At 41.5% G+C, this 24871-nt stretch overlaps 3 protein-coding genes across 3 annotated transcripts; all 3 read right to left on the reverse strand.

The window, feature by feature from the left end:
- Positions 1-6: 6 nt before the first annotated feature.
- LOC130691363 (probable aconitate hydratase, mitochondrial) lies at positions 7-3591 on the reverse strand. Its single transcript, XM_057514303.2, has 12 exons — positions 3515-3591; positions 2824-3102; positions 2610-2759; positions 2305-2541; positions 2148-2238; positions 1842-2086; positions 1664-1780; positions 1424-1591; positions 1115-1358; positions 710-1053; positions 218-645; positions 7-156 (listed from the first exon to the last, which is right to left on the reverse strand). Exons 1-12 carry the CDS (start codon positions 3545-3547, stop codon positions 129-131), a joined length of 2364 nt encoding a protein of 787 aa, XP_057370286.1. The 5' UTR covers positions 3548-3591; the 3' UTR covers positions 7-128.
- Positions 3592-4675: 1084 nt separating this feature from the next.
- Positions 4676-12275, reverse strand: LOC130691366 (photoreceptor-specific nuclear receptor-like). Its single transcript, XM_057514306.2, has 8 exons — positions 12039-12275; positions 7192-7855; positions 6996-7099; positions 6764-6878; positions 6409-6614; positions 5776-6251; positions 5312-5620; positions 4676-5243 (listed from the first exon to the last, which is right to left on the reverse strand). Exons 1-8 carry the CDS (start codon positions 12055-12057, stop codon positions 5022-5024), a joined length of 2115 nt encoding a protein of 704 aa, XP_057370289.1. The 5' UTR covers positions 12058-12275; the 3' UTR covers positions 4676-5021.
- A 3205-nt stretch (positions 12276-15480) lies between these two features.
- LOC130691351 (spatacsin-like) lies at positions 15481-22622 on the reverse strand. The gene is given in 11 exon segments (XM_057514289.2): positions 15481-15932; positions 15993-16150; positions 16213-16927; positions 16993-20329; positions 20398-20659; positions 20731-20876; positions 20965-21232; positions 21235-21848; positions 21904-22111; positions 22178-22325; positions 22395-22622. Coding segments are annotated over 11 exon segments (6384 nt in total). The 5' UTR covers positions 22556-22622; the 3' UTR covers positions 15481-15565.
- Positions 22623-24871: the final 2249 nt, after the last annotated feature.

The following is a 24871-nucleotide window of genomic DNA, read 5'->3' on the forward strand; positions in this document are numbered from 1 at the left end:
CTATGATATGGTATAAATTGGTTTCTATTTGCCAGACTATTTTTAAATTACATACAATAAACGCAGCTTTGCCGTCGTAATTAAAACGTCATCACTAGGAAAAAGGTCCAGCTTACTTACTTGCTACTTTACTTGCTAGCAGCAACTTCCTTCATTCTGAAAACCCAAACTTTGAATTAGCTATCACCTTAGAACAACTTAAAAACGTTGACATTACCTATTTAGAGCACTGCCTGCTTTAAACCATTCGATTTGCTGCTGATTCATACTCTGGTTAAGGTGAATGGTTTCGGATGACCCATTGGCATGATGAATTTGGCATTTAACTTGCTTTCCTGGTGTCAATTCAGCTAGTCCCAGAAGCGAAAGACGATCGGATGGTTGAATGCGATCATAATCAGCAGCATCCGCGAAAGTTAGTGGGAGCATTCCTTGCTTCTTAAGGTTTGTTTCATGAATGCGAGCAAAAGATTTAACAATAATAGCTCTGCCTCCCAGATGGCGGGGTTCGAGAGCGGCATGTTCTCGACTAGATCCTTCACCGTAGTTATCGTCTCCAACAACTACCCAGTTGACTCCCTTCGACTTGTAGAAACGAGCTGTTTCGGGCACAGCGCCAAATTCGTTGGTTAATTGGTTTCTAACCTGCAATACGAAAGTTTGCATAAATGTTTTTCAAAAAGACAAAACGTCAGTTTTTCCCACTTACCTTGTTCATTTCTCCGTTTTCTGAATTTATGGCCGTAATCAGCATGTTGTTGGAAATATTGTCGAGATGACCGCGATACTTGAGCCAAGGACCAGCTGCTGAAATATGGTCTGTGGTGCATTTACCCTTCACTTTAATCAGTACTACCATCTTTTCTAGGTCTTTGCCGTCCCATTTTGGAAATGGTTCCAGCAATTGGAGACGTTGTGACTTAGGGTCTACATCAACCTTAACTAAAGTGGGATCTCCTGGGGCTTGATAGGTTTCCTGTCCAGCATCGAACCCGCGAGCAGGCAACTCATCAGCATACGGATCACTCAGTAAAAATTCTTCTCCGTTGGCGCCTAGTTATATTGTTATTGTATATTACTATCAACATCATAAATAAAGCTATGAAATCGGTACCCTTGAGTTTCGAAGTTCTTGGGTCAAAATCCAAGGTACCAGCAAGTGCCAGTGCCGTTGTTAGTTCGGGTGATGTAACAAAGGCATGTGTTGCGGGGTTGGCATCGTTACGGGCTGTGAAGTTGCGGTTGTAGGATGTGACAATCGTGTTCTTTTCGCCCTTCTTAACGTCTTTGCGATCCCACTGACCAATGCAAGGACCACAAGCGTTGGCAAGCACAGTGCCACCAAACTGTCGTAGCGTCTTAATTTCATACAGGGAATAGTTTTAATTTAGAAGCAAAAAATTTAATCGAGTTAACAAATTACCTCAGCGATACCGTCACGCTCGATAGTGGCACGGATCTGTTCCGATCCTGGAGTAATATTGAAGGCGGATTTGGCTTTTAATCCGTGCTTAAGTGCCTCTCGCGCAATACTTGCACATCTGCCCATATCCTCATAGCTCGAATTGGTGCAGCTGCCGATTAGAGAAACCTACCATAATTCAACGTTAGTGTTTTCCATAGAGATAACAATATAAGTCTGAAAAATTTAAACAATAAAAACCTTGACATCAAGTGGCCAATTATTCTTCTTGGCTTCTTCGCCTAATTTCGAGATAGGATTCGCCAAATCTGGGGTGAACGGTCCATTCACATGTGGCTCAAGTTCAGACAAATTAAGCTAATAGGAAAGATAGATGTGAAACACAGAAGGCATCAGGTCATTATTAACGCATTATTACCTCAATGACTTGATCATAAGGTGCATCTTCATCAGAGCGCAGTAAATCGTTTCCATATGGATCAATGGCATCTGCAATTGCCTTTCGTTCAGTGGCAACAAGATAATCCCGCATACGATGATTGTATGGGAAAACAGATGTGGTGGCTCCGATTTCAGCACCCATGTTACAAATAGTAGCCATGCCAGTACAGGAAATGGAATCAACTCCTGGACCGAAGTATTCCACAATTGCACCAGTGCCACCTTTAAATCATCGAAAAGAATTAAATAAAAGCTTATGGTAATTTCAAAATACTATAATTACCTTTGACTGTGAGGATTCCTGCGACTTTTAGAATAACATCTTTAGGAGAAGTCCAGCCTTGCAATTTTCCCGTTAGTTTAACTCCAATTACCTAACGAAACCAAATTTAAATACTTCTGCAGAAAAATTTAACAACTTGATTTTTCTTAGAAAATACCTTAGGACACTTCAATTCCCACGGTATATTGGCCATGACATCGACGGCATCAGCGCCGCCTACACCAATGCAAAGGCCTCCCAAACCACCACCATTCGGAGTATGCGAATCAGTACCAATCATAAGAAGACCGGGAAAAGCATAGTTTTCCAAAATGATTTGGTGAATGATTCCTGAGCCAGGTTTCCAGAAACCAACACCGTATTTGGCACCAGCTGTGCTAAGGAAATTGTACACCTAAACTCAAGGAGAATTTCCCATGAAATTAAATGGAATGAGAAAACTAAGCACAGGTCCAGTCATACTTCTTTGTTGATATCCTTGGCGCGGGCTAAATCTTGAGCTCCACCAATTTGAGCTTCAATCAAATGGTCACAGTGGATAGTTGATGGCACAGCAACACGAGGCAGACCAGAGGAAATAAACTGCAACATGGCCATTTGAGCAGTAGCATCCTATAATAGAAAAATGTTTGATAATTTTGTAACAAGTGAGTGTTTCAGGAAAATTTTTTTTTACCTGCATTGCAACCCGGTCTGGCCTGAGGCGAAGGTAGCTTTGGCCACGAACAATTTCTTGATTTGATGGATCATCGAGATGGGAATACAAGATTTTCTCAGAAAGAGTCATAGGTCTCTTAAGTCTATTTTTAACTATTTCCAGCTTTTCTTGCAGCTGAGCATGCGGAAGATAACTTGAAGCATCCAGTTTGCTCATGGCTACCTTTTGGGCTGCCAATGCCAAAGGGCTGATGTGAAAACAACGAGCTTGCATTTCGCAGGCAACTATCCATGATTTCTGTGAAAATTAAAGTATATAATATAGAATACATAACCACGAGTTATTTCTTCTGATAAATTTATCTTATGGTAGAATAGAGAAAAAAAATTAGAAATGTATTTAATCATTTAACATTTTGGCTGCAACACTTGACTAGTTTGAGAATTGGCTACATAAGTGAACACATTCTACAACATTTGTGGCTCCTTTTTTTATGAACTAGTGCATATTTCACTATTGTTGTCTTTTTTGTGCCCTCTTTTTAATGACGACTATAACAATTGTACATTTTACGAAAACTGAAATATTTCGATGTGAACACTGCGTGAACGGTAACAATTTCAAATGTAGCATTAATGAAACGCAACTCTTAATATTTTGTTTTCTATACAATATTGCAAAAACTATTCGAATATTTCGTTTCACTTGCCTTTAGAACGGTACCCTTCGCGTACAGCGCCATTTTCGCTGATCAGCTGCTAAGTCTGCTAGCGATGTGAATACGGAAAAAACCAACTTCCGACACGATTGTGACGGCAGACATTGCCACATATATTATTTCAACTACTTTTTCCACACGACCAATTCACTTGCAATCGCACAACTCTGTTAATTGGCAGAATTGGACAGTATCAACAATTTGCTTACTTTTACATTGAAGGAAAACATAATTTACGACTAATAAACGAAACGCAAATCGCCAAGGACACTTTGTTTCTGCCATCCATTTTTAACAGGCTTTTTAACGGATAGTAATAATAATTTTTTTTGGCATTTTTTGAATTTAAAATATAACAATATTCTAAATTGTGGAGGGTTTTGCTGCTGATTTTTTGTTAGTTAGTATGTTTTTTTTGCGCTCAGTTAAGGATTTGGTATTGTGTCTAAAATTCGATTTGCCTGTTCATAAATAAAAGGTTGGAGAAAGAGGACGCATCTCAGTCTGCAGTGCGATGCTATGGTCTTAGTTTTTTAATGTAGAACCATACGGAGCGATGGTTTACTTGTGTAAACAATTGACCTATAACAATAAGAGAGTGGCAGATGTTACAAATGGGCTGACAAATACTACATCGTTTTCTGCAGGATCCAGTATGTTGGACACTACCATATATGTAATTAATCCTGTATTTGCACACACATAAGAGAAGCACAGCAGAACCTTATAGATTTTCAATAGATACAGATGATTGACAGAAAGGTGACAGTTAGTATTATAGCAAGTGTTGATGTACACACAGGTGTATGTCATATCATGGCCGTCTGGTGTAGTGGCTGCATCCTTGAACAGTCAATGCTATGCCGTACTACTCTCACACTATTCATTGCATGAGATTGCCAACTAAATGGTGAAAGATGATGATGTAAGTATACAGCGTACGGAAAATGCCTCACCCTAACTGACCATCAGATTCGAACACAGCTCTACCACTAAAAAGTATTTATTTTCCCAGAAATATCTTACTTTAAATACTACAACCAAAAACGACATAATTTGCGGCATCATAGCCTACGTTAATGACTGTATATTAATAATAAGGTATACGATGACAAAGCAAAAGACGGGCAAATATGACGGTCACGCATTTCTAAATAAGGGCACACTAGACAAATTTCAATACAACACAAACAGAAGCATATTTTAAAGCCTTCTAATATTAAGAAGCTTGTATACAGTAAATTATCGATCCGATTGAAAATAAATAAAATAACTAACATTAAGGTGGTCACGAACATTGACTGAGTTTAAATATACATAAAAGTTTTTTTTTATTTTAGTTTTTTTTCCATTCTATGTTAAAAAGCGACCGAACTTTTTATCCTGCGGAGGATCAAAATGTATATATGGAACTGTTATGGGATAACGTTACAAGCGATCTTGACAGACTCGTTCATAGACGATCTCCAATTGTCTTAAATTGTGCCAGAAAACTAGTTTAATTTTTGTACATGTCGCAAAGAACCTTTTCCATAGGAGTGGAGCCAATAGTATGGCGAAAATACAACTGTTCTAATCTGTGGGCAGTAACATGGCGAAGTAGGGGTAGGATGAGAAGAAGCCGACCGAAACGGGCAGGCCGTTGCAATGGTTGATTGCGAATGTGTTGATTTAGCATCACCTGTGCCTGATCCTGTAGATTTTCGACTTGCATGGGATCCTAGGAAATTACAGAAAATACAGCCAGGTGGATTAGGTTCTACTTCATGTTTTCAAAATATCTAGTACCTTTAATCCTCGTGTTTCTGATTTAAATAAGATGATGGCTTTGAGGCATGCAAACTCGGCTGGATCAACCGACACGACACGAAATCGCGTAACTAACTCTCCGAGGAAGCGCAAATCAGTGCTGGTTTGCTGCGAGCTCTTATTGTTGGTGCCAACATTATTTCCACCACCATTGCCACTCCCTAAGGTTGCCACTTGCGATTGAGTGAAATTGGCCAGTGAAAAGAGCGGATTGTTGTCCATTGGCAAACAAAACTGAACAGCGCAGATAAGGAAAAGTTCACTCCATGATTCCTCAAGTAGGATTACCTGTATAAATTTAATTGAAATTGTTTTCTTCATTTATTATCGAAGGGCCAACATATTAGAAATCATATAACGTTATCATCTTTGTAAATCTCATGTAAAACTACGATAGCATTATTAAAGCTTACACGCACGCCAAGTTCAACATTAATTCTAACCTGATCGCGAAAGGGAAGACCTGCAAACGACGGCAAGCTTTTAGCCCATTTGACGGCCATGAAAAGCAAACGGGCAGCAGTTTCGTACACATTGTCCTGTGGTTGAAAGGTAGCGAGGAATGTCGCAGTAGACGTTTGCTGTTGTTGTTTTTGCTGTGGCTGGGGATCACTTTGATACCATCCGCCATTGTTGCTTGAGACAATCGTGGAAAGTGGAGGCATTGGGCCTGGAACCACTGGGGCTAGAGGTGGTGGATGAGCGTGTGGAATGGAAGCAAGAGAAGAAGCCGACGGAGGTGCATGTGTAATAGATTGCTGTTGCATCTGCTGTGGGGATGTAGATCGATGAAATTGGCTGACACCAAAATGATGGAATGCTCCCTCGATGCGAGCCAATTTTCGGGGTGGAGGAGCAGATGGCGACGGACTACCTTCAACGGCGCTTGGTGTTCTTTCACCATCCCCGGAAGACGTACCTTTGTATGAAGAGCAAGTTAATCAATTTATCTTATAAATTGGTGGTATTGGAAAAAGAGACGCAATACTTATAAAACCTACAATTGAGATTAGTAATCTAAAGCTAAATCTTTGCAAAGTTTCATATTGGTGTAATGTTGTATTCTATGGGCTTACCCCGTTCACGATCGACTTCTTCTCGTTCAATCTCTGCTCGCTGGGCCGCTGCTGCAGAAGAGGCTGCAGCCGCCGCAGCAGCGGCAGCGGCGTGTAAAGCAGCGGTTGGATAATGGTGTCCATCGCCCCGTCCACCAACCATTCCATTGACATAATGCGCATGAGCCGCAGCTGAAGCCAGACCCATGGCCAGCGAAACGGGAGGCCTAATACGTATCAATTTTTTCGTGAATGAAACTCGTTTCAACACACGTCTATTGAAGTCCATCGATAACTTATTAAGGGGGAACATTTGAAATGACACTAAATACGGGATATGTATCATGACATTAACAAGTGTTTTCATGTTATTTACCCGAAAGCTCCAACAGCTGCGGCGGCTTCTCGAATGATCCTCTCGTGATCCATTTCGGCCAAAACTTCCGGTCGAAGCGTCGCGCTGTTGCGAGGTTGACGTTCGTTTTGAACAGCTGCGAAAAGTAAAAGCAGCAATGCAATATGGACACTATAACTGAAACGATCAACAAGTAACAAAACAGAAGTGACGTGTAAAGCCTCTCAACCACCACATCACCAAAAACACTCACCGTCCTTATTCATTCCCATTTGTAGGCACTTTTTTAGACGGCATGCCTGACATTGGTTACGATGTGCCTTATCGATGACGCAGTGGCCGCTACCGGCTTGACATCTGCGTGACACGAGGACAAACAAAATTTCATTCTACCATTAACAATGTCTTTAATAAGCACCAAACACAAGTTTTAAAGCATTCCAATGAACCTGTAGATAAGACGACGGCGTACGCTTCGTTTGAAAAAACCACTACATCCATTACAAGCTAGAATGCCGTAGTGTTTTCCCGAGCTTGAATCTCCGCAAACCAGACAAGTCAATCCAGGAATGGCATTTTTGCTGCTGGCTCCATTGTTTTCTGTCGGCCTGGAAGGAACTGCCATTGTGCTAACAGTGGTAATACTGCTACTGCTACTAGTGCTGTTATTCGGAGTCGTAATGCCATGAGTGGTTGACACAGAAACTCCATTGGCGTATTGTTGATGCTGGGTAAGATGGCTCGTTTTTCCAGTAGATCCAACCGAATACGACATGGGCAACGGAAGCTGGAACGATCCACCTAGCATGGAAACAGGGAATGGAAGTGGTGGATAGCCGCTTGTAGAAGAAGGCCCCGCCGGTTGAGGCCCGTAAAGTGAAATGTAGCTTTGCGTCTCTGGTTGCTGTTGTTGCCCATTACCCATCAACTTGTCGCAGTGATGCTGCTGCTCGTCCATGATACATGACGAGCCGGATGTTGATGTTGTCGATAAGCAAGGTGAAGGAGTCCGGCTTGTTGGATGCTGATATTGGTAATCTCGTTGACTCGTTTCGTGTACATCTTGAGTGGGATTGATCGACGAATCGTCTTCCGAAACATCGCGGGAATCATCTAGTTTTTATTTTTTTTTTTTAATTGTATTCAAAATTAAATTGCTTATGGGAGTGAAATTGAAAAAAAAAATGGAGTCTCTTCTTATATTTAAGCTTAAAAAATCTGCAACCTAATAAAAAAACCAATGCAATTCTGCGGTAAGGGGCAGAAATGCTTCTTGTTGTAAATAGATTGCAATTGCCTAGCCGTCGGACGTAGCCAAAAACTCACAGATGGGACCCAATAGGTTTATAGATTGCTAGGAGATCTTTTGAAGCCCCTATCGATGATCTAAGGATTACACAAGGATGAAGAGGGTTGTGGCAAGCCAGAGATGATGACAGCTTGAACGTCATCCCTATAGAAAACGAAAATTCTTCTTTTTCTTTTTTTTTTCATCGTGTCATGTGAATACTGTACAGTCCACTGCGCCAGGATTAGGAACCAAGCCTACAATCACTTATGGCGAACTCATCATTTTTCCGTCGGCAGGGCCTATTGTGTTGGACATCGTGGTCAGCTCTGCTTCTTCAGTTGCCTCGACCTTGATTATATCCCCTAGATCATTCCAATTTCTGAACGTTCTCGCCCTTTTGTACCATTTGGGCTCTACATTAGTAATGAATAAAATCTTCTATATAGGTGGAGTAAGATAAAATGGTACATGCGCTGCGTATTTTCGTTCCATTAAATCGCCGACAATGCAACACAACGTTAACCCCAATTTATAACGTACATACAGTATATTTTTTTCCAAGTTATTTGTATCGAGCGTTTATTTATTATTTATTTGCCGTCACTTACCCCCACCCGCTTTTTATTATGTAAATTGCAATGGCCATACCACCACGGTTTTCTTTGTACTACTCCCTAGGACAACTTCCAACTACTGCATAGACTGCAGCGTTTATTGTTATTAGGTAACATACAGCTCTTTGGTTTCGCCTCCCTTGCGAGAAAGGCCAATTTAGAAACCCTTTGCCACTCGTTTGTCCCCCCTCGTTTTTTTTCCCTCTATTGTATGTTCAGCCCTTATACGGATATCAAGGTATCATTGACGATGAATGAATTTGACACTATAAAATGCCAAGCTTTACAGTTTATGATAATCGTCGCAATTGGCTTTTTAAGCAAGGCACCCAATCTATCAAATAGCTGAATCGTGTATTAGTGATAGATTGCCCGTCGCTGTCGACGCCGTTGAAAACATGGCTGTCGATTGTCTGCGATCCCGAGTGTACGACATCTGGCTTTTCGGGCTAGCCCGCGTGCCATACCAGCCATTGTATATTCATTACTTTATCGAGCGAAAATGGGCGTAACCCTGACGACAAGGTTTCACCTTAAATCCTTGACATAAATAACTGTGAAAAAAAACAACAACTGTACAATACATCAAAACATTATCATAGAAATCGCCTGTTTGCTTTTCTATTTTCCCTTGCCTTTACTACGCATCTCAGAAAGTTGATTTCAAAGTTGATTTGAGTGGATGGTGATGTATGTCGACTTTAAAATGTGAAAAAAAGAAAGCCTCGAATTTGGGTCGATTTTACTCGTAGACGAACAAGTTGACCGACTAGTTTTCCTATCCATTGTCTGGCTGCGCAGCTTAGCTTTACTTGTAGACGGGAACGGAGTCATCGTTTCCGCAGACTCGAGAGATACACTATTGGACCACTTTAACCGATTTCATTTGCATTTGTATGTGCGTCTCAGCTTCTATATGAGCTGCCAGTGTTTCTTTCCTGCCGGCGTTTGTTAGCTTTCGTACGAACTTGCAACCAGAACCAACTTTTTTGGGAAGCGACACGGTCTGCCACTTAGGTCCGATCAAATCATCCTAACCCCTGCTTGATGTGTCTCCGTTTCTTCACTTTTTTTTATACATGTATTTATTTTATTGTGACTCTTTCTGTGTTTGAATGTGTTTGTGTTAGAAAAGAGGGTTCACAATCCATTATTCTGCGGCGTTCGCGTATCCCCTCGCCCCCTCCCGCACCGCCCCCTTTGCAGTGTACAGTAAAACTGCTGTCTGTGCTATACACACGGATCAGTCAGTTGAATAGGAGATGTAAAGCCATCCCAGGATTTAAAATCATTCAATCAATCCCCTTCTCACTCCTTCCTGCCTATCTCTCTTTGTTCACGTCTCCTTTTCTATTTACTCCCTTTTTCCCATTGTATGCGTGTCGACTGTAATGAGTAAATCGATTGATTTTATCATCGAAATAACGTTAGTTGTAAGCCGAACAGTCAGCTATGTCCACTGCGTTACTTACGTAGGTGCTTTTTAACAAAAGAATTTTGATAAAATACCCAGTTTTTTTTTGTTCATTCCTTAACTTGATATTTGGCTGGTCTGAAATTTTTCTTAAATCTGATTTATACCCGAAGCAACTTTAAAAAATATTGCATTTCATTAGATTTCATTAAATTCGTTTATCGACAATGATTTTCCCTATCCCGCCAAGAAAAATATAAACTGGAAGATCGCGCATTGACTTTAATAAAACAGTAGCCTACTTCGTTTTTCATCCCATCGCTGTCGCTGTACAACAAACAACTCGGTACAATTTAAACTAACCGTTTAGCTGGATAAATGGGTAAACGTTTTTCATCGCTTTAACTGTGACCCAAAAAGTAAAAGTACATTCATTAAATGCATCTTGTCTTTTTATTTTTAGTATTACATGACTATAAAGATTCGGGTGTGCGACCGACATTTGCAATGATATTTCCCCAAAATCCTAATTGGACAAACTAGCTCAGTACATTGATTTCATTTTCTGAATAGATGGAAGATTCACACCGGAATGAAGTGTGTACACTGCTGTACTACTAAAGGCGAAGGGAGGTGGAGCATTGGTTGGTTAAGGATATTGAAGAGGATTACTTGGCCTACTCTGTGAATTTGTACGGACGACGTGGTGGGAGTTAATAGAATGGAAAGAGCCCTGCTCGGCATTTGGAAGTCCAGTAGCGGGGAGACGGGCCAGGCCATTTGATTGCCGTCGTCGCACTCGATGCAACAAAAGCTAGATCTATGGGGTACTTGGCCTCTGTCCTACCAGCAGAACCCTGTAACCCTAATGGAGGGTAGGGGGAAAGCTCGCCATCCCTTCCCCCTCTTTATTTTCAGCGTTCACGGCCGTTTCAAATTCAATTTCCATCAAGAAGCTAATTCGATGACAGCAACTGGACCTTTCTCCGACACTCTGGTTTTCATTTTATTGCTTACCAGTTATTTCTAGTTTCTACTTTCGTTTCCTTTTCACCGTCATTGTATTTCTTAGTTCTTGTACAGGCCCAACGTGGGTTCACATTGCATTGCTTGTATAGTTGCGCATCAACTGCATTTAATTTTTCATTTATGTAAAAAAAATTAAAATAGGCGTATCAGAAGATTCTGCTCAACCGATTCTCCCACTATACCATAAGTTTTCACCGGAATTTAAAAAAATTCTAAAAAAAAAAAAAAATCAAAATTATACGCATTTTTGTAATATTTTTCGCACTACCTTATCCATCTTCCATCCCATCGGAGAAGAAGGCCCTTACTAACTTTTAAACTTTGAAAGGTGAATGGAAAAAAATTACATTTAAAATTTTGTAAAACAGTGTATAACTAGGAAGTTTGGGTACGCATCCCGTATAGAGAGGTGGACAACAGAACTGAAACAACTGGCAATGTGTCAAAAATGCCCTTGACTGTCGACGAAATTGCATAGTCAAAACAAACGATGGCGTCTAACCAACTAGGCCAGCCCAAAACAAAAATATTAGTACGGCACTAGGCGGTTTTTGTTGGATGGAAGTAAATCTAGCTTAATACCGCAAACTCAAAATCACCCTTTAGCGTATGTCTTATGGCCGGAGCGGCCCAGCATCCCAACTGTTTCATTCTGCGCGCAAAGCCATGTGAATGGGTAACAGGGGGATTAGGATTGGCGGATGGTTTCGGCCACCTGAACCCACTGATTGCTAGATTATAAGGCATCCGTCTTACTGGCTCTCTCTTTGATTTCGCTGAGCTAACTAGGCTTATGGAATTAGAAACCACATGCGCCAGCCTACACTCTGTGCTCTTTTAAAATGCATTTTTTTTTTGTCTTTGACTCACGGCCCACTGTTACACCATCACACCAATTCTAACTCAACTGCGCATTAGGATATTTAATACTTGAAATCAACGACTTACCCTTCTTGTTTCTATCCATCGTAAGATGCTGTCCTTAGGTGTATGGGTGAACCGAGAAGAACTTGAAAAGTAGTCGTTGGCAAATGAATTGATTGCAATGCCAACACGGTGAGGTGCTGCTCGTTGTGTGCGCTGATGGAGAATCGGCGGTTGCGATGAGACTGTCAAGTGCCAGAGCAAAGTCTGACTATCTAGGTCCCCGACCTTACCACCGCCACATCCTTTGCCAGTCTCAAAAATTGGATATGGTTTTCTCTCTCACCCAGTCACCGTGTATGAAATCTCATGGTCTCATCACCCAGACTGTATTCTAGTGGGTGGGCTACATACATACCAAACCCCTCCCACATCAGGTCTCAAAAAGCTGCCGTGACTCAAGTCGCCACGGCAGCTACAAACTTCGCCACTTGTTCGACGCTGATCGACCTGATTTGATCTAGATACGAAGCGAACAAGCACAGCTTTCGTATGTTCTATGTTTTGCATTAGCCAACATTTCAAAAATAATATTTTATGATTGGGAAGACAAACAAGATGAGCAATTTTGGCAAGCGTGATTTCTCCCTTCCAACCACAAACTCCGCCCCTCGTGAGCTCCCGCCGTCAAGAGCTGGACGTCAGACCGCAGCGCACGGGCCACAGGATTGGGTCTCTCCACTTGACGCAAGTTTCCGGCGGCCATCCGCGGAAACCAGCCCGCCCATTGGCTGCCCCCCTTTTCCTTTGATCTTGAGCGGCTCGACCTCCTATTGGCTAGGGCCCTTCTCTCTTTCAACTTTTCGTCGTAACATCAATTCACTCGCTTTTTTGTGGTCGTTTTGCTTTATTGAAAACTGAACGCAAACCAAACAGCTAGTTGTTCTTGTTTGAGTTTTTCCTTCTGGCCGTATATTCCTTTTTGAATTGCGTTTTGTTGCAAGGGCTCCCAACCGGCAGACACATGTGTAAAGATCTCCCACATTTTTTGGGAGGGGTTGTGTAACGATGAAAGTTCCCAGTTATGCCGACGTCGTTTGTCCTGTTAGTGTCTGTTCCTTGACGGTTTTATGAGTCACGCTCATCCAAATAGAGAGTCTATCGTCGAACACTTGTGCACTGTACGAGTGTGGCAGTCTGTTGAAACAGAACCTTTAACTCGGGACGAGTTGCAGTCAACAGTCGAATGAATGGGCTAGTATATTATCTCGAATCACATCTCTGAGCCAAACGAAAGTGCGTGTGATGCGATGCCACTCTGTCTCTTGTTACATAAATACCTTTTTACCTTTCTAAACGTAATTCGGGCGTTACAGTGTTTTGCTTGTTTACTGTGTCTCTCGGAAATATTTAAGAAATCTGACGCTTTTAACGTAAACATGCTGCATTTTGAAACAATGTAAAAAATTATCACTTTAGTTTCAAGGAATTGATCAATGTTTTCTTTTGAGCCTTTAATGCTGTAAAGAGCAAATTTAACATTCGCCAAATTTATTATTCAGAATGTTTTATTTACTTTTGAAGTAGTAATAATAATACAAAAAGAATAATTGCTCGGATTGTTACGGATAAATTGTTTATTATGATACTATTATATCAGCTCGTTTGGCTTGAGGAACAATTTCCGTGATTGGAAATTAATCTGGTCGGACCTAGACCAGTAGGCCACGGTCTAAGCTTACGCACGTTAGTGTCAATCTAACATGATAGAACTAGGAAAATGTAGGAATAAGTGAGGGAGAGCGTCATAGATGCGGCTAGACGGACATTGTGGAGTGACTAAGGATAAAGAGGTGGAGGGGGGGGGGAGACGTGAAGGACGATGACAGTCTATTATGTAGGTTACAAGGCAACCGGCGATCCGATTAGTCCCATCAGTGAACACATTGATAACATGTGATGACCGGTTTTACGAGTCATCTTACCATCACCAACTAACGGGGTTGCGGCTGCCGGAATCTCGCCGGATCAATGGTTTCAATGGCTAGGCCCTTCTTTTCATTGACGCTGCTGGGCACTAGCAAGTATGTATGACGGCCGTGGTCAATCAACTTGGGATTTGATCCCATTTATTTCCAACTGAGCCGCTGTAAATACGTAGGCCATGGCAGAAAAGAATCAGCCAGTTGGAATTAATGACATCCATGTTCCTGTGTTAGTTCACAGAGATCTAACGCAGTCAATAAGCTCATGCTGTGTAGATACCATTTGCTACGTCTGAGCGTTTACTTGCTTCAGTTTTCAATCATTATTGAAAAATTGTTTTTCAAACGACTTATAATAGACGTAGTCCACACAAGCAATTCGAATACAAGCCCAGTGGAGATAGTTGGGAACAATTCCATCCAATCTTTGGGTGTTGACTGAGTGTCAGTAGTACACACTATAAAAGAACGCCCTTTCTAACCGGAATAAGAAGCCCAAAGCCATTTCCCAACGTTTCGTTCTCGATTGTGGTATACGCAGTTGCGTTGGGCGGAATGATGATGGCATCCTCAGTATTCGGAAGACATGGTTCCAGCATTAGACGAGATTGGATTGTTTGGGGGAAATGGGAGCCACGACTATATCTGCAATAAAAGCGCGGAGAGCGGCACTTGAATGATCATTTGTCATATCGATAAAGATTGGAAGGAACTGGAAAGTTGTAAAAGTAATCGGCGAAATAAATCAAAATAACACTGCAAATAAATGTAACATCCACAATGTGAGTAGTCTGTTTTTCGCTTCAGTTCGCCGCGGTTGATTTATACCGTTCAGGAACCACTAACTTCCGCGCGTAGCACGTAGATGCATCGCACACTTCATATAGTCGGCAACACAAATGGAACGGTTTTCCAAACTCCGCTCGCAGTCGGTACAATCGATAATCCAATAAGGAGGGATGCGCTGCTCTCATAGCCAGCTCTGCACTGTGATTTGGACGGTGCCTTTCTGGCAGTTCCAGGCACTTCACACAAAAGCCTCTGCAGCAGGGGGTCAGCGGACAACAAATAGGGATGCAAGAAAGCAGGTATAACGCTTTTTATGAAGAAAAAAAGACTATAGGGGTGGAAACACAAGCGATTGTCAACATTTATTTTTTTGTCGCCTCCCTGGTGATTCCGGTCCTATTTACGAACTGTCAACTGCAACACACAGTTCGCTGTTTGGTTTGGGCTTTGTTCTTGGCAGCTCTTTTTTCCCCTGCCACTTCTTCACGTCGATTTGATGTCGACTTCGGAAATCCATTAACAGTTGTCTGAACCTTTATTTGATTTCATGCTATCTCAAAATACTTCATAAGAAATAGTAGCTTTACATTTTTCGGAATTGTTATTCTAGATTTCCTTTTTCTTTTCACAGATAAATTCAGAAAAAAAATAGAAGAAACAAAATGGGAAAAAGCATAACATGGAAAACTCTTTATAACCTAAGACTTAATAGCTATATGAAGGTTCTAGAGTTAGCTGGGCAAACTCAATGACAACTTTAAAAATTTTAATCAAACTTAATACCGCAACGAATGGAAAATACAGGACTTAACTTTGGAAAAATCTTAATGGAATATCTCAGTCTTGATTGGCCTTTTTTCCCCACGCCGTGTCTCTTAGATATGGGAGTGCGGACGAAGACAGTAATTCGCTAACGAGATGTCTAAGACCTAAACGCGAAGCAAGTCGATATTTCACTTCGGCATCCGTCAACATGGAGACCAGCCGTGCTAAACGGTCCAATGTTTCCGATTTTTTGCTGAACCCCGATTCCAGCTCAAACGCAGCGACTACCTCTTCAACGATAGTCGGTGTGATTGTGTGGCGACGGATAAATCGCTCAAGATAATCCTCTCCGTCATTGAGGACATAATGTCGCATTAAGGCTTTACCCCAAGTAATACTGAAACCGTAACCGCGTGAAACGATTTCCGCTTCTGGATACCTGTCGAAACAAAAGCGATGCAAAGTAAGTAGTAGAAAATGCCCTGACAAAGAAACTCACGTGAGCGTCTCGCAAATGAGGATGTCTACTTGCGATGCATTCAACCCTAGGATACAATAGATCTGTTGGCTGTCTACGGCACGGCTGACTAGATGAATTTGCAAAGCAACCAACTCCGCTTGAAGTGCGCACCGATTAGCGTGATTCAATTTACCAGCCTGTGCCAAAACAACACCTCTAGTTAACAAGCTTCAATAAATAATGTCGTCGTTAAACTAACCTGTAGAAAGTATTCAGTGGCATGAGCTAAATTATGCATGGCGGCCGTTAGGACCTTTTTCATTTCAGCACCAGCTTTAAGCATCGGTAAATTGGTGGAGGTGGGTACGTTTGTTGCCTCAAGTGACCAACTGGTTGATGATCTTTTAACTGGAGACGACTCCAAGGTTTTAGGTAAAGGTGATCCCGTTGGTTTCTTTGATGTCTTTACAATTGATTTGAACGCTTGACTAATGACTGGCTGGAGCATACCATTGGCCTCCTCCTGCCACATTAAAGCCACTTCCGCATGCATATGAAAATGAAGTGCTACTAGTCGAAAGAGCTCCCGATTCTCTACACAGTTGGGTCTCAAGAAATCGAGTAGGGCTTGTCGCAAAAGCGGAAGGCGATCCATCCCTTTGCGCAAAAGGTACTCGAACTGGTCGTGTTCTTTCAGAAGTGCAAAGACGTAGCTCATCTCGGTATAGCGCTGGATACCGGTAGTGAGTCGAGTGATGAGGATCCATTGTTGGTCAAGAAGAAGTTTGTCGATGAAACTGCGGGCGTGGTTCAGAATTTGGCCGATGTTTTCCACGTCACAGGCGAGTGTGAAGCTAGAATGGGAAAATATGAGCAATTCCACAGCGACTGGCCACTCATTATTTTCCTCAAGATTTAGCGCCGCTTCCAAAAGAGCTCGTCCTAATTGAGTGGGATCGGCACAGAGCGTTACCCTAAAATTGTATTTCATTAATTTGAAGCTAATGATTTATGATTCTATAGGAATTTTTTATTTTACCAACGATTGAACGTGCCGCGGAGTAGTGACACCACCATGTTGGTTTCGGTGCTCACTTGCCCATAAGCTGAACCTGCAGCTTCAATGAGCTCGTCTTTAACCAAGTCTACCACTTGCGCCACAGCAATGCGAGATGCGGTGATCCAACTACGAGCCAAGTTGAGGTGTCCGCCGATAGCCAATTGGAGACCAGAAGGTTGAGTCGGTGTTTCCAGCAACATCTTCAAGATTGATATGGGCCTTGAATGTTCCACAACATATTCATAATTCAGATCTAAGATCACTGCAACTTGGTGGAAAACCAAGAGACGATGACAGAGTACATGTCCGTGCTTCAGCAGTTCATTGTCGATGTATTCAATGACCGATTGTCGATCCTTCCATTCGACCTCTTTATCTTTCAGTGCAGTGATCTGCAGTAGTCTACTTTTGACCCTGGACATGTCGGCGTTGTTCTCCACTAGATCAATCATGAAGAGGATCAAGAGAAGATCTGGACTTTGTCGGCGAAACATGTAAGAAAGTTTGAGGGCTCCAACCAATTCTTCAGCATCGAGATTTCGACCAATCCATTCAGAGACTTTCTCCAAAAAGGAGTCGCTGTAATTTGATTGCAGTTGAGCATAGGGTAACGCATCTGCCATTTCGTTTATTTTTTCCATCAGCAGAGGACACATCGGCGAGTCTGGTTGAAGATCGAGTAGCGAAGAGGGAGTCGAACTATCGAGATCGGCTTCTATTCGCGTCTGCCACCACAACACCTCCAGCTCGACTAGGGCCTCTTTCCGTATTGGTTTCACAAGTCGCATCCACTTCAGTGCGTGATCTATCATCAGATGAGATTCCCAAGAGGTTTGCGCTTTCGGCAAGACGTCCCGGAAGAAGGTGGAAGCTAAATCAGGTCGTACATGGTGAACAGTTAAGAGTTGATGACAGCGGTTCCAAAATGCTGTCCTGAAGCGGAGCGAAGACGTTTGTGCCTCATTTTGATTAGTTTGACTTTCGAACATTGTATGCAGCTGGGTAACAAAGATAGAATCCGCCGGTACATCAGAAATTTTGGCCAACTTTAAAGCTACGTCAAAGTTACGTTGATCGAGAAGGATTTCAACAACTTTTAAACATTCCTGTTGGAACTGCAAACTGTTACTTCCTTGCATCAAATTGGCAATGTTCACATCGATTCCGGAATGGACACACAGCGTCACTATTTCTGCCAATAATCCGAAATCAGGAACTGAAACATCCATGGCCAAACAGTCAAACGGTTGAACATCCGCCCACATGGTCAACAGATCCTGCTGCTGATCGGCGTCCTCGATAAGGTAACACAGAGCCCATGACAAGATATGCAAAGCGAAGCGAAAGAGATTCATGGGTTGGCGGAATAAAATCATATCGTCACCTTCTTCGTACAAGCCAATGGCATCACGGACTAGTTCTAGTTTATCACGTTCGCTTTCACCTTTCATAAAGGAGTCAAGCCAGTTGAGCATTCGGCTTAGCCAATGGTGAGGGACGAAGATATTAAAAGCTTCCAAAACAATGTGGAATCGATGTGAGCTCATAGCTTCCAGTACCAAGTTGCTTAACGTTTCTATATCAGGAATCGCCATCGTTGAGTTGTTCCCCAACATTGGTGAAATTTCGTGTAAATTTAATGAAAGATACACGCAGAGGCAAGGGTAAATCAGACGAGGTTCCAAAACAGCAGTAACAACTGCAAGTTCGACACTGCGATTGACCAATGAGGAGGTGAGAAGATTAGATGCATTCTCGGTGGAGCCTTGCAACAGTAATTGGTAGAAGGTTTCGTGTGGAGTAGTCGCATTGATTGCGGAAACGCTACTAGACGTTTGGCTGGTTTCTGCGGAGGATGACGGTTTCACGGACAATTGCAGATGAAGCTTGATCGGAGATGAAAACTCTCGAATTATTTCTATATATCTTTCAAATGGATAGTTGTAAGTCTGGATGAAAAGGAGGAAAATCAGCCATTGATTCCGGCTAGCGCACTGACTTAAAAATTTAGTCGGCAGTCCGAGGCTGTAGACGGTGCAGAACTCGATCGCTAGATGCCAGCTCGCGACGAGCTTAACCGCATCAGAATCATTGGAAGCATTCTTCAACAAGCTATCTTCAAGTAGCTCAATCAGACTACGCGCTGCAAGAGAGTCGATTAACAGATCACGGGTGAGCTCCGCAAGATTTTTCCGATCTAACGCCGGATCTTGTGTGAGGCGTTGCAAAACGGCCAGAGTAGTTCTGACGGGATGTGCGTTGAAACCCAACATTTCAATCAACAAAATGCACGATCGCGAAATGGCATCACTCCACGGATCTTCTAGGCCTATGGCCTGGATTACAAACGGGTAGGTTGCGATTTCTTCTTTGGTTTTGACGGTTTGTTGTAGGTGGAAGAACGCTCGGAACGGCCGACTCTGTTTCAAGTAAAACGTCCAATCGAGACACGTCGTTAAGCCTTGATTGGTTTCATGAGTATTTTCTGCCCGAGGAGTATGAGGGTTTCCTAACAAGGCCCACTCTTTTTGAGAGCATTTGAAAAAATTTGTCACGTTGATAGGGACTTCTCCGACCAGCAACTGATGGATTGACGGATCTTCGGCGGTATTATCCCAAACATGCGCAAACATAGACAGACTCTTGAGGGCTTTTGACATAATGCCATCAGGAATTAAGATTGGATTGAGTAAGTGGAAAAATAAGGCCACAAAGGGATGCTTCATCCAGAATTCTTCTTCGGTAAGATGATTCGCCTCCTTTAGAAGAGTATTATTTAAACGACACAGTTCGACAAAACCGTCGGAATCGCTAGGGTCCAATTTCCATGACTGAAATCTTTGAACAAGCTTCATCCAAGTCGGGCGCTCATTCAAATCATTGTTTCCATCGGAAATAAGGTCGTAAAACAATTCCGGGTTGAACTCGTGAGCACAATAATCGAGGGCCGCAGTCCTAATCGACTGTAACGTAACGTTTGCGAGAGGCTTGCGAACAATATTCTCCATTTGATGAAATTGACCGCTGGATAGAAGACGTGCAATGAGTGCTACGAGATTCTGATGTTCGCATTCGGCGAAGACACCTTGATTGGCTAGTAAATTCAAGACAGAATCCCTCGTGTCGTTGTTTTTGCATTCGGCAGCCATATCAACCATTGCGTTACTTATTGGCCAGATATACGGAATATTTTCATCAACAAAATGATTAGACGGCGCCTGATTCTCAATCCATTTCTTCAGGGTCGAGAGAATTTGTTTATTCAACATGACTTGCCAAACATCTTCCGGCTGGATTCTCGCTAATATTTGCTCGTCTAACGGGAAGGTAATAGAAATAGAAAATTAACACAAGGCGCTAAAATACACATAGCAATTTGATTACTTTTCGATTGTAGGAAGGCCTCTGCTAAATAAAGACTTCTTTGTTTTGAGTCCCACCCCAAAACAGTTTCCATAGTTAAGACGGGCACATTACCCAGCGAGTCTCTGACATAGCACTCCGCGAAAGTAATGAAATCCAAACAATTCATTAACTCCGCAGTCCATAGGTGGCGTTGTTGCATGATTTCCACCAGTTTTTCTCTCGATTTTGGATCTGAGGCTTGAAGGCAGATTTTCTCCCATGTTCCAGGAACTTCACAGCCCTAAAAAATAATTTAGAAAATCTTGCATTACACTGAATTATGCATAATTCGGAGATAACCGAATATCTTACCAGATTTCTTATCATTGTTTCCGCTTCGTCAATCATTCGAAAATCATACGTCACAATACCCTGCTGAATTTCGCTTATAATGGCGTTTCGTATCGAATTCAAGTCTCTGAAATTGCAATCACCTCGGATAGATAGCTCGTACTGAGCTGGGTACACAAAAATTAAAAGATACGTATGAACACATAAATAAGCAAGCTTTTCCTTAAAAGCCATCAGATATTGAGTTATTCTCACCTAAGGCAAGATGATTGTGGATAAGCGCGTCTTTAACTATGCTGTATTCATCCCATCCATGCCATTTTGTAGTCAATTCTTGAAACACTGCATTTTCGTCGAAATTGGCGGGCTCCTGAGGCTTTACGGGCAATAGCTCTTGCCACGCAAAGATTAAATTGAAAATAGTTGCACAATCAGGGAATTTCTTATAAGCTCGACCGGCGAATCCTAGGCTGAGCCCTAATACTTGAAGGCCAAACGAAGATGTCGAACTTTTTTTTCAATTGAGGAACAAACTTGGTGATGAGAGCTGTTCTTGGTTGAAACGCTTTCACCGTTAACAAGCTTGGTAATCAGGAAATTGTCGAGTACACGTAGGATATGGCAAATTTCAACTTCGACACCCTCTTCAGCAATCTTTAAGATATTTGCTATGCTCTCCAAATGTTGCGAATTGATTGCAGTGGCTAGCAAAGACGCCCGAACATCGATGCTGACCGTAACGTCGACTCGTTCCGATTCTTTCAGGTCACGAATGGAATTGTTTTTCATTACTTTATCATATCGATCAAATCGCTGAGAAAAAATAATTGTTTCATGGATACCAACACTGCAACAGTAAATCTTTTGAAAAGTTGCAAGGTTGAAAAGGAGGTATTCTTCAGGTTGTCGCGTGAACACAGCAATATAGCTAGTCCCCATTGAGATTTCACAAACATTTTTTCCATCTTGTAATAAGAGCCTGAGTTTCTTCTTGCCAACTAAAAGGCTATCAGTCAGGATCACAAACATTTTCCCATCAGGACCTGCTGATATTCGTCTCACAGGGCTTACTGGTAAGCTGTCAGAAAATTCTAGCTGAACAGTCTGCTTTACCTTTCCCTCAAACAAAGAATATAAATCTGAAAGAATGTTTCCATTACTTGATGTCTGCAATTTAAAGAATTATGAACTTACGGAGACTTTGGGTATGTGGTTCATAGTTTACAAATATTTTATCACAAAAGCTCCAAACTGCAAATTCTCCCACTTCTAGGGCCCAAATAATATCAGTCTCTTGGTCTGATTTCCAGCTTAGGCAAGCAATTTGCTTTACCGAAGTTTGTAGAATACAGAACCGCCGTTGAAAACTCAAACACAAGATTTGTTTTAGGCTGTCAAACTCCTGAAATGAAGAAGTATATCTAGTAAGAAATTTGTTGATCATTCTAATTACATGATTTACATATACCAGTCTCTTCAGAATAAGATGTTTCAATAATGTTTCAGCTGCCAGCCGCATAGATGTGGTAGGGGAATTTCTTCTAAATGATTTACACTCCAAATCTCCATTTCTCTTGCTGAGAAGCACCATTGATTCTTCATGGTGCCAAATAGTACTTGAATATTAAAACGAACTAATTCGTTAAACCCTTATAAGTAATGAGATTTCTAAATCCTGTTTGTACCTTCGTACGTTTTCAACTTCCCATATTGGTTTGACTAGCTCACTCTCAGCTGAGGGCTGAAAACGAAAAACCGACAGCACATGATTTTCTCGTAACACTGAAATATGTCTTCCTTCTCTTGATATGTAAGCTCTCAGTACAGGAGGATTTCGGATATCCATACTTGAGTGAGATGGTCCCTCTCGGCCAGTTCCGATAACACGTTGTTGTGGAATGCGTCAAAACAAAGTAAGAATATCGGATAGTCGACGCGATAGCCGATAGTTACGGAAAATCGATTTAAAAAAAAAAAACGATACGTAACATAATAACCTTGTACTTCTAAACGAATAGAAAACTACATCCTCGATTTCGCATTCGTTTTCAACAGATAGGCTAATGTGTTGTTTCAACAAAAGCTATAACACCTGTTTGTACCTCCTGTGCCTTCTTCTACCTTACAATGTGTTGGTAAGTATTTCAACAATCATTCTCGAGGATAGGTATTGAAGATGGAGTTTAAGTGTATCTGTCATAATGTTTACTATGTTGCAGTATCATTTTCCTAAATTCACAGCGTTTGCAGTTGGTAAACATCAGCATCGATAACCTTCGGCAAAAAAAGACAATACGCGACGGCGTATCGTTTCATTCGAAATTTGTAAAGCCTGTAATATGTTCTTCATGTCATCATGCACAGAACGCGGCAACTGCCTTTTCGATTTAGCGAAATGGTTAGTCTGACAATGCTTGCTTAACGTCCTTGACCATGAACGCTTTGACACTTTGATCGTTAGATGCATGGTTTCATCAAAAAGAACCTTGAAATTTTATCTTTCGCCTCCACAATTCCTATCGAAAACGGGTAATAGGTAAAAACACCTGATGGCCACAAGAGTCCGGATTAATGAATAACACGCCTTACATTCATTACTGTTAGCCCTAAGGAGAGATACGAACGAAAGAGATAATGAAACTTTTTTTTTTTGTTTTGGCGATATACATTCATTTTTACTGTGTGAATCCAGTAGCTCGTAGACACAACAGCTGTCATGGAAACCTAGCCTCTTGATGGTTTTTTCCCACATGATATAGCGACAGCCGACGTTTAGTTTTCTGCCTGTTGTTTGTTCTACAAAATATGGCGTTTTATAATTTTAAACTGTTTTCCACCTATCACAATTTTTAAGAGGAATGCAAGCAGAGTTTTAGATAAAACTGTAGTTTGGTCCCAATGGAGATGAGGAATAAATTCCTAGTATCGTCGGCTTAGGTAATGCCAAAGCGAACGGTTGCTCACCATTGAGGACATCTAATGCGAGTGACCTGAATTGATACCCAAGTCCATCCAAAAAAGGCAGAATGAGTCGACGAAAGGTCTCGCTCCCATTTCTGATAGTCGGGGACGCTGGTAAGTGGCTCCTCTTTCCTCTTTTATGCCTTTTATTCTCAAATTTTCCCTCTCTTTAAGTAAAAAAACATTTGAGACATGTTCGGAAATGACTTTATGGTACCCACCATCGTACGGTCGTTGGCGATACTAAACTGTCCAAGTCCCAACTGCTCCATCCGAGTGGTTCAATGCCGTTTTACTATTATTTTTTAGAGCCGTCACCCTCTATCCCATCTTCATTATACTCTCTGTACCATTCGTAAATCAATCTCTCATTTACAGTTACCAATCCGTTGCTTGCCGTATCGGATTCACAATTTTTGAGGGCAAAAAAAAGAGAGAGAAAAAAAAATAAAACAAAAATTCAGGACGTGAAGACTACGTTTGCCCTGATCCTATTTCACACTATCTTTTTTCTGCCTTTTTTTTTTTTTTTTGAGAGCCAATTTGACCTCGTGTCGACTTTGAATAGAGCCGTAATGGCTCTGACTTCCGTTTATGTAATTTGCACTTTCTGAAGAATGCCTCAGAAATCGTGGTAAACTTTGGTAAACATGTGCTGAGAGGGACAAAATAAACTCACATTGCTTTACTTGTTATTCGTTTCTATTCTGTACGCCTCCATCTTTCGACTTTCTGTGCGATGACGTAACACAATGGGCGCCAATTATCCGATTCACATGCTTGTGGGGCAACCAAATAGTAGGTAATCGTCTTTTAATGCTTGAAAATGTATGATAGGTTCCCTGTCATCTGCCTGGTGATATCTCTGACGAAGGTGTTCTAATTTGGTAGAATATGTCACGACATCCGTTTGATATGGCACAGGATATGATGAAAATAAATTGCATCTCAACCTGAAAGTGAATCAGTGATTTTAGGATTGACCTGAAAGCACCGCTATCAGATTTGGTTACGCAAACATTTCCGTTCAACTTCAATAATGGCGTTATTCATACAACACTCAAACATAAAAATTCAACAAAAAAAAAAAAAGAAAAGAAAACTCTTTTGGGAAACATTGATAATTGTTTTCCAGAATTTTTACAGTTTGCTTTTTTTTTTTTTCTTCTTCTTCTTCTTTTAACCATAATCAGTAGCAATC

The sequence above is a fragment of the Daphnia carinata genome, chromosome 1, assembly GCF_022539665.2.
Source record: "Daphnia carinata strain CSIRO-1 chromosome 1, CSIRO_AGI_Dcar_HiC_V3, whole genome shotgun sequence".
Taxonomy (NCBI): domain Eukaryota; kingdom Metazoa; phylum Arthropoda; class Branchiopoda; order Diplostraca; family Daphniidae; genus Daphnia; species Daphnia carinata.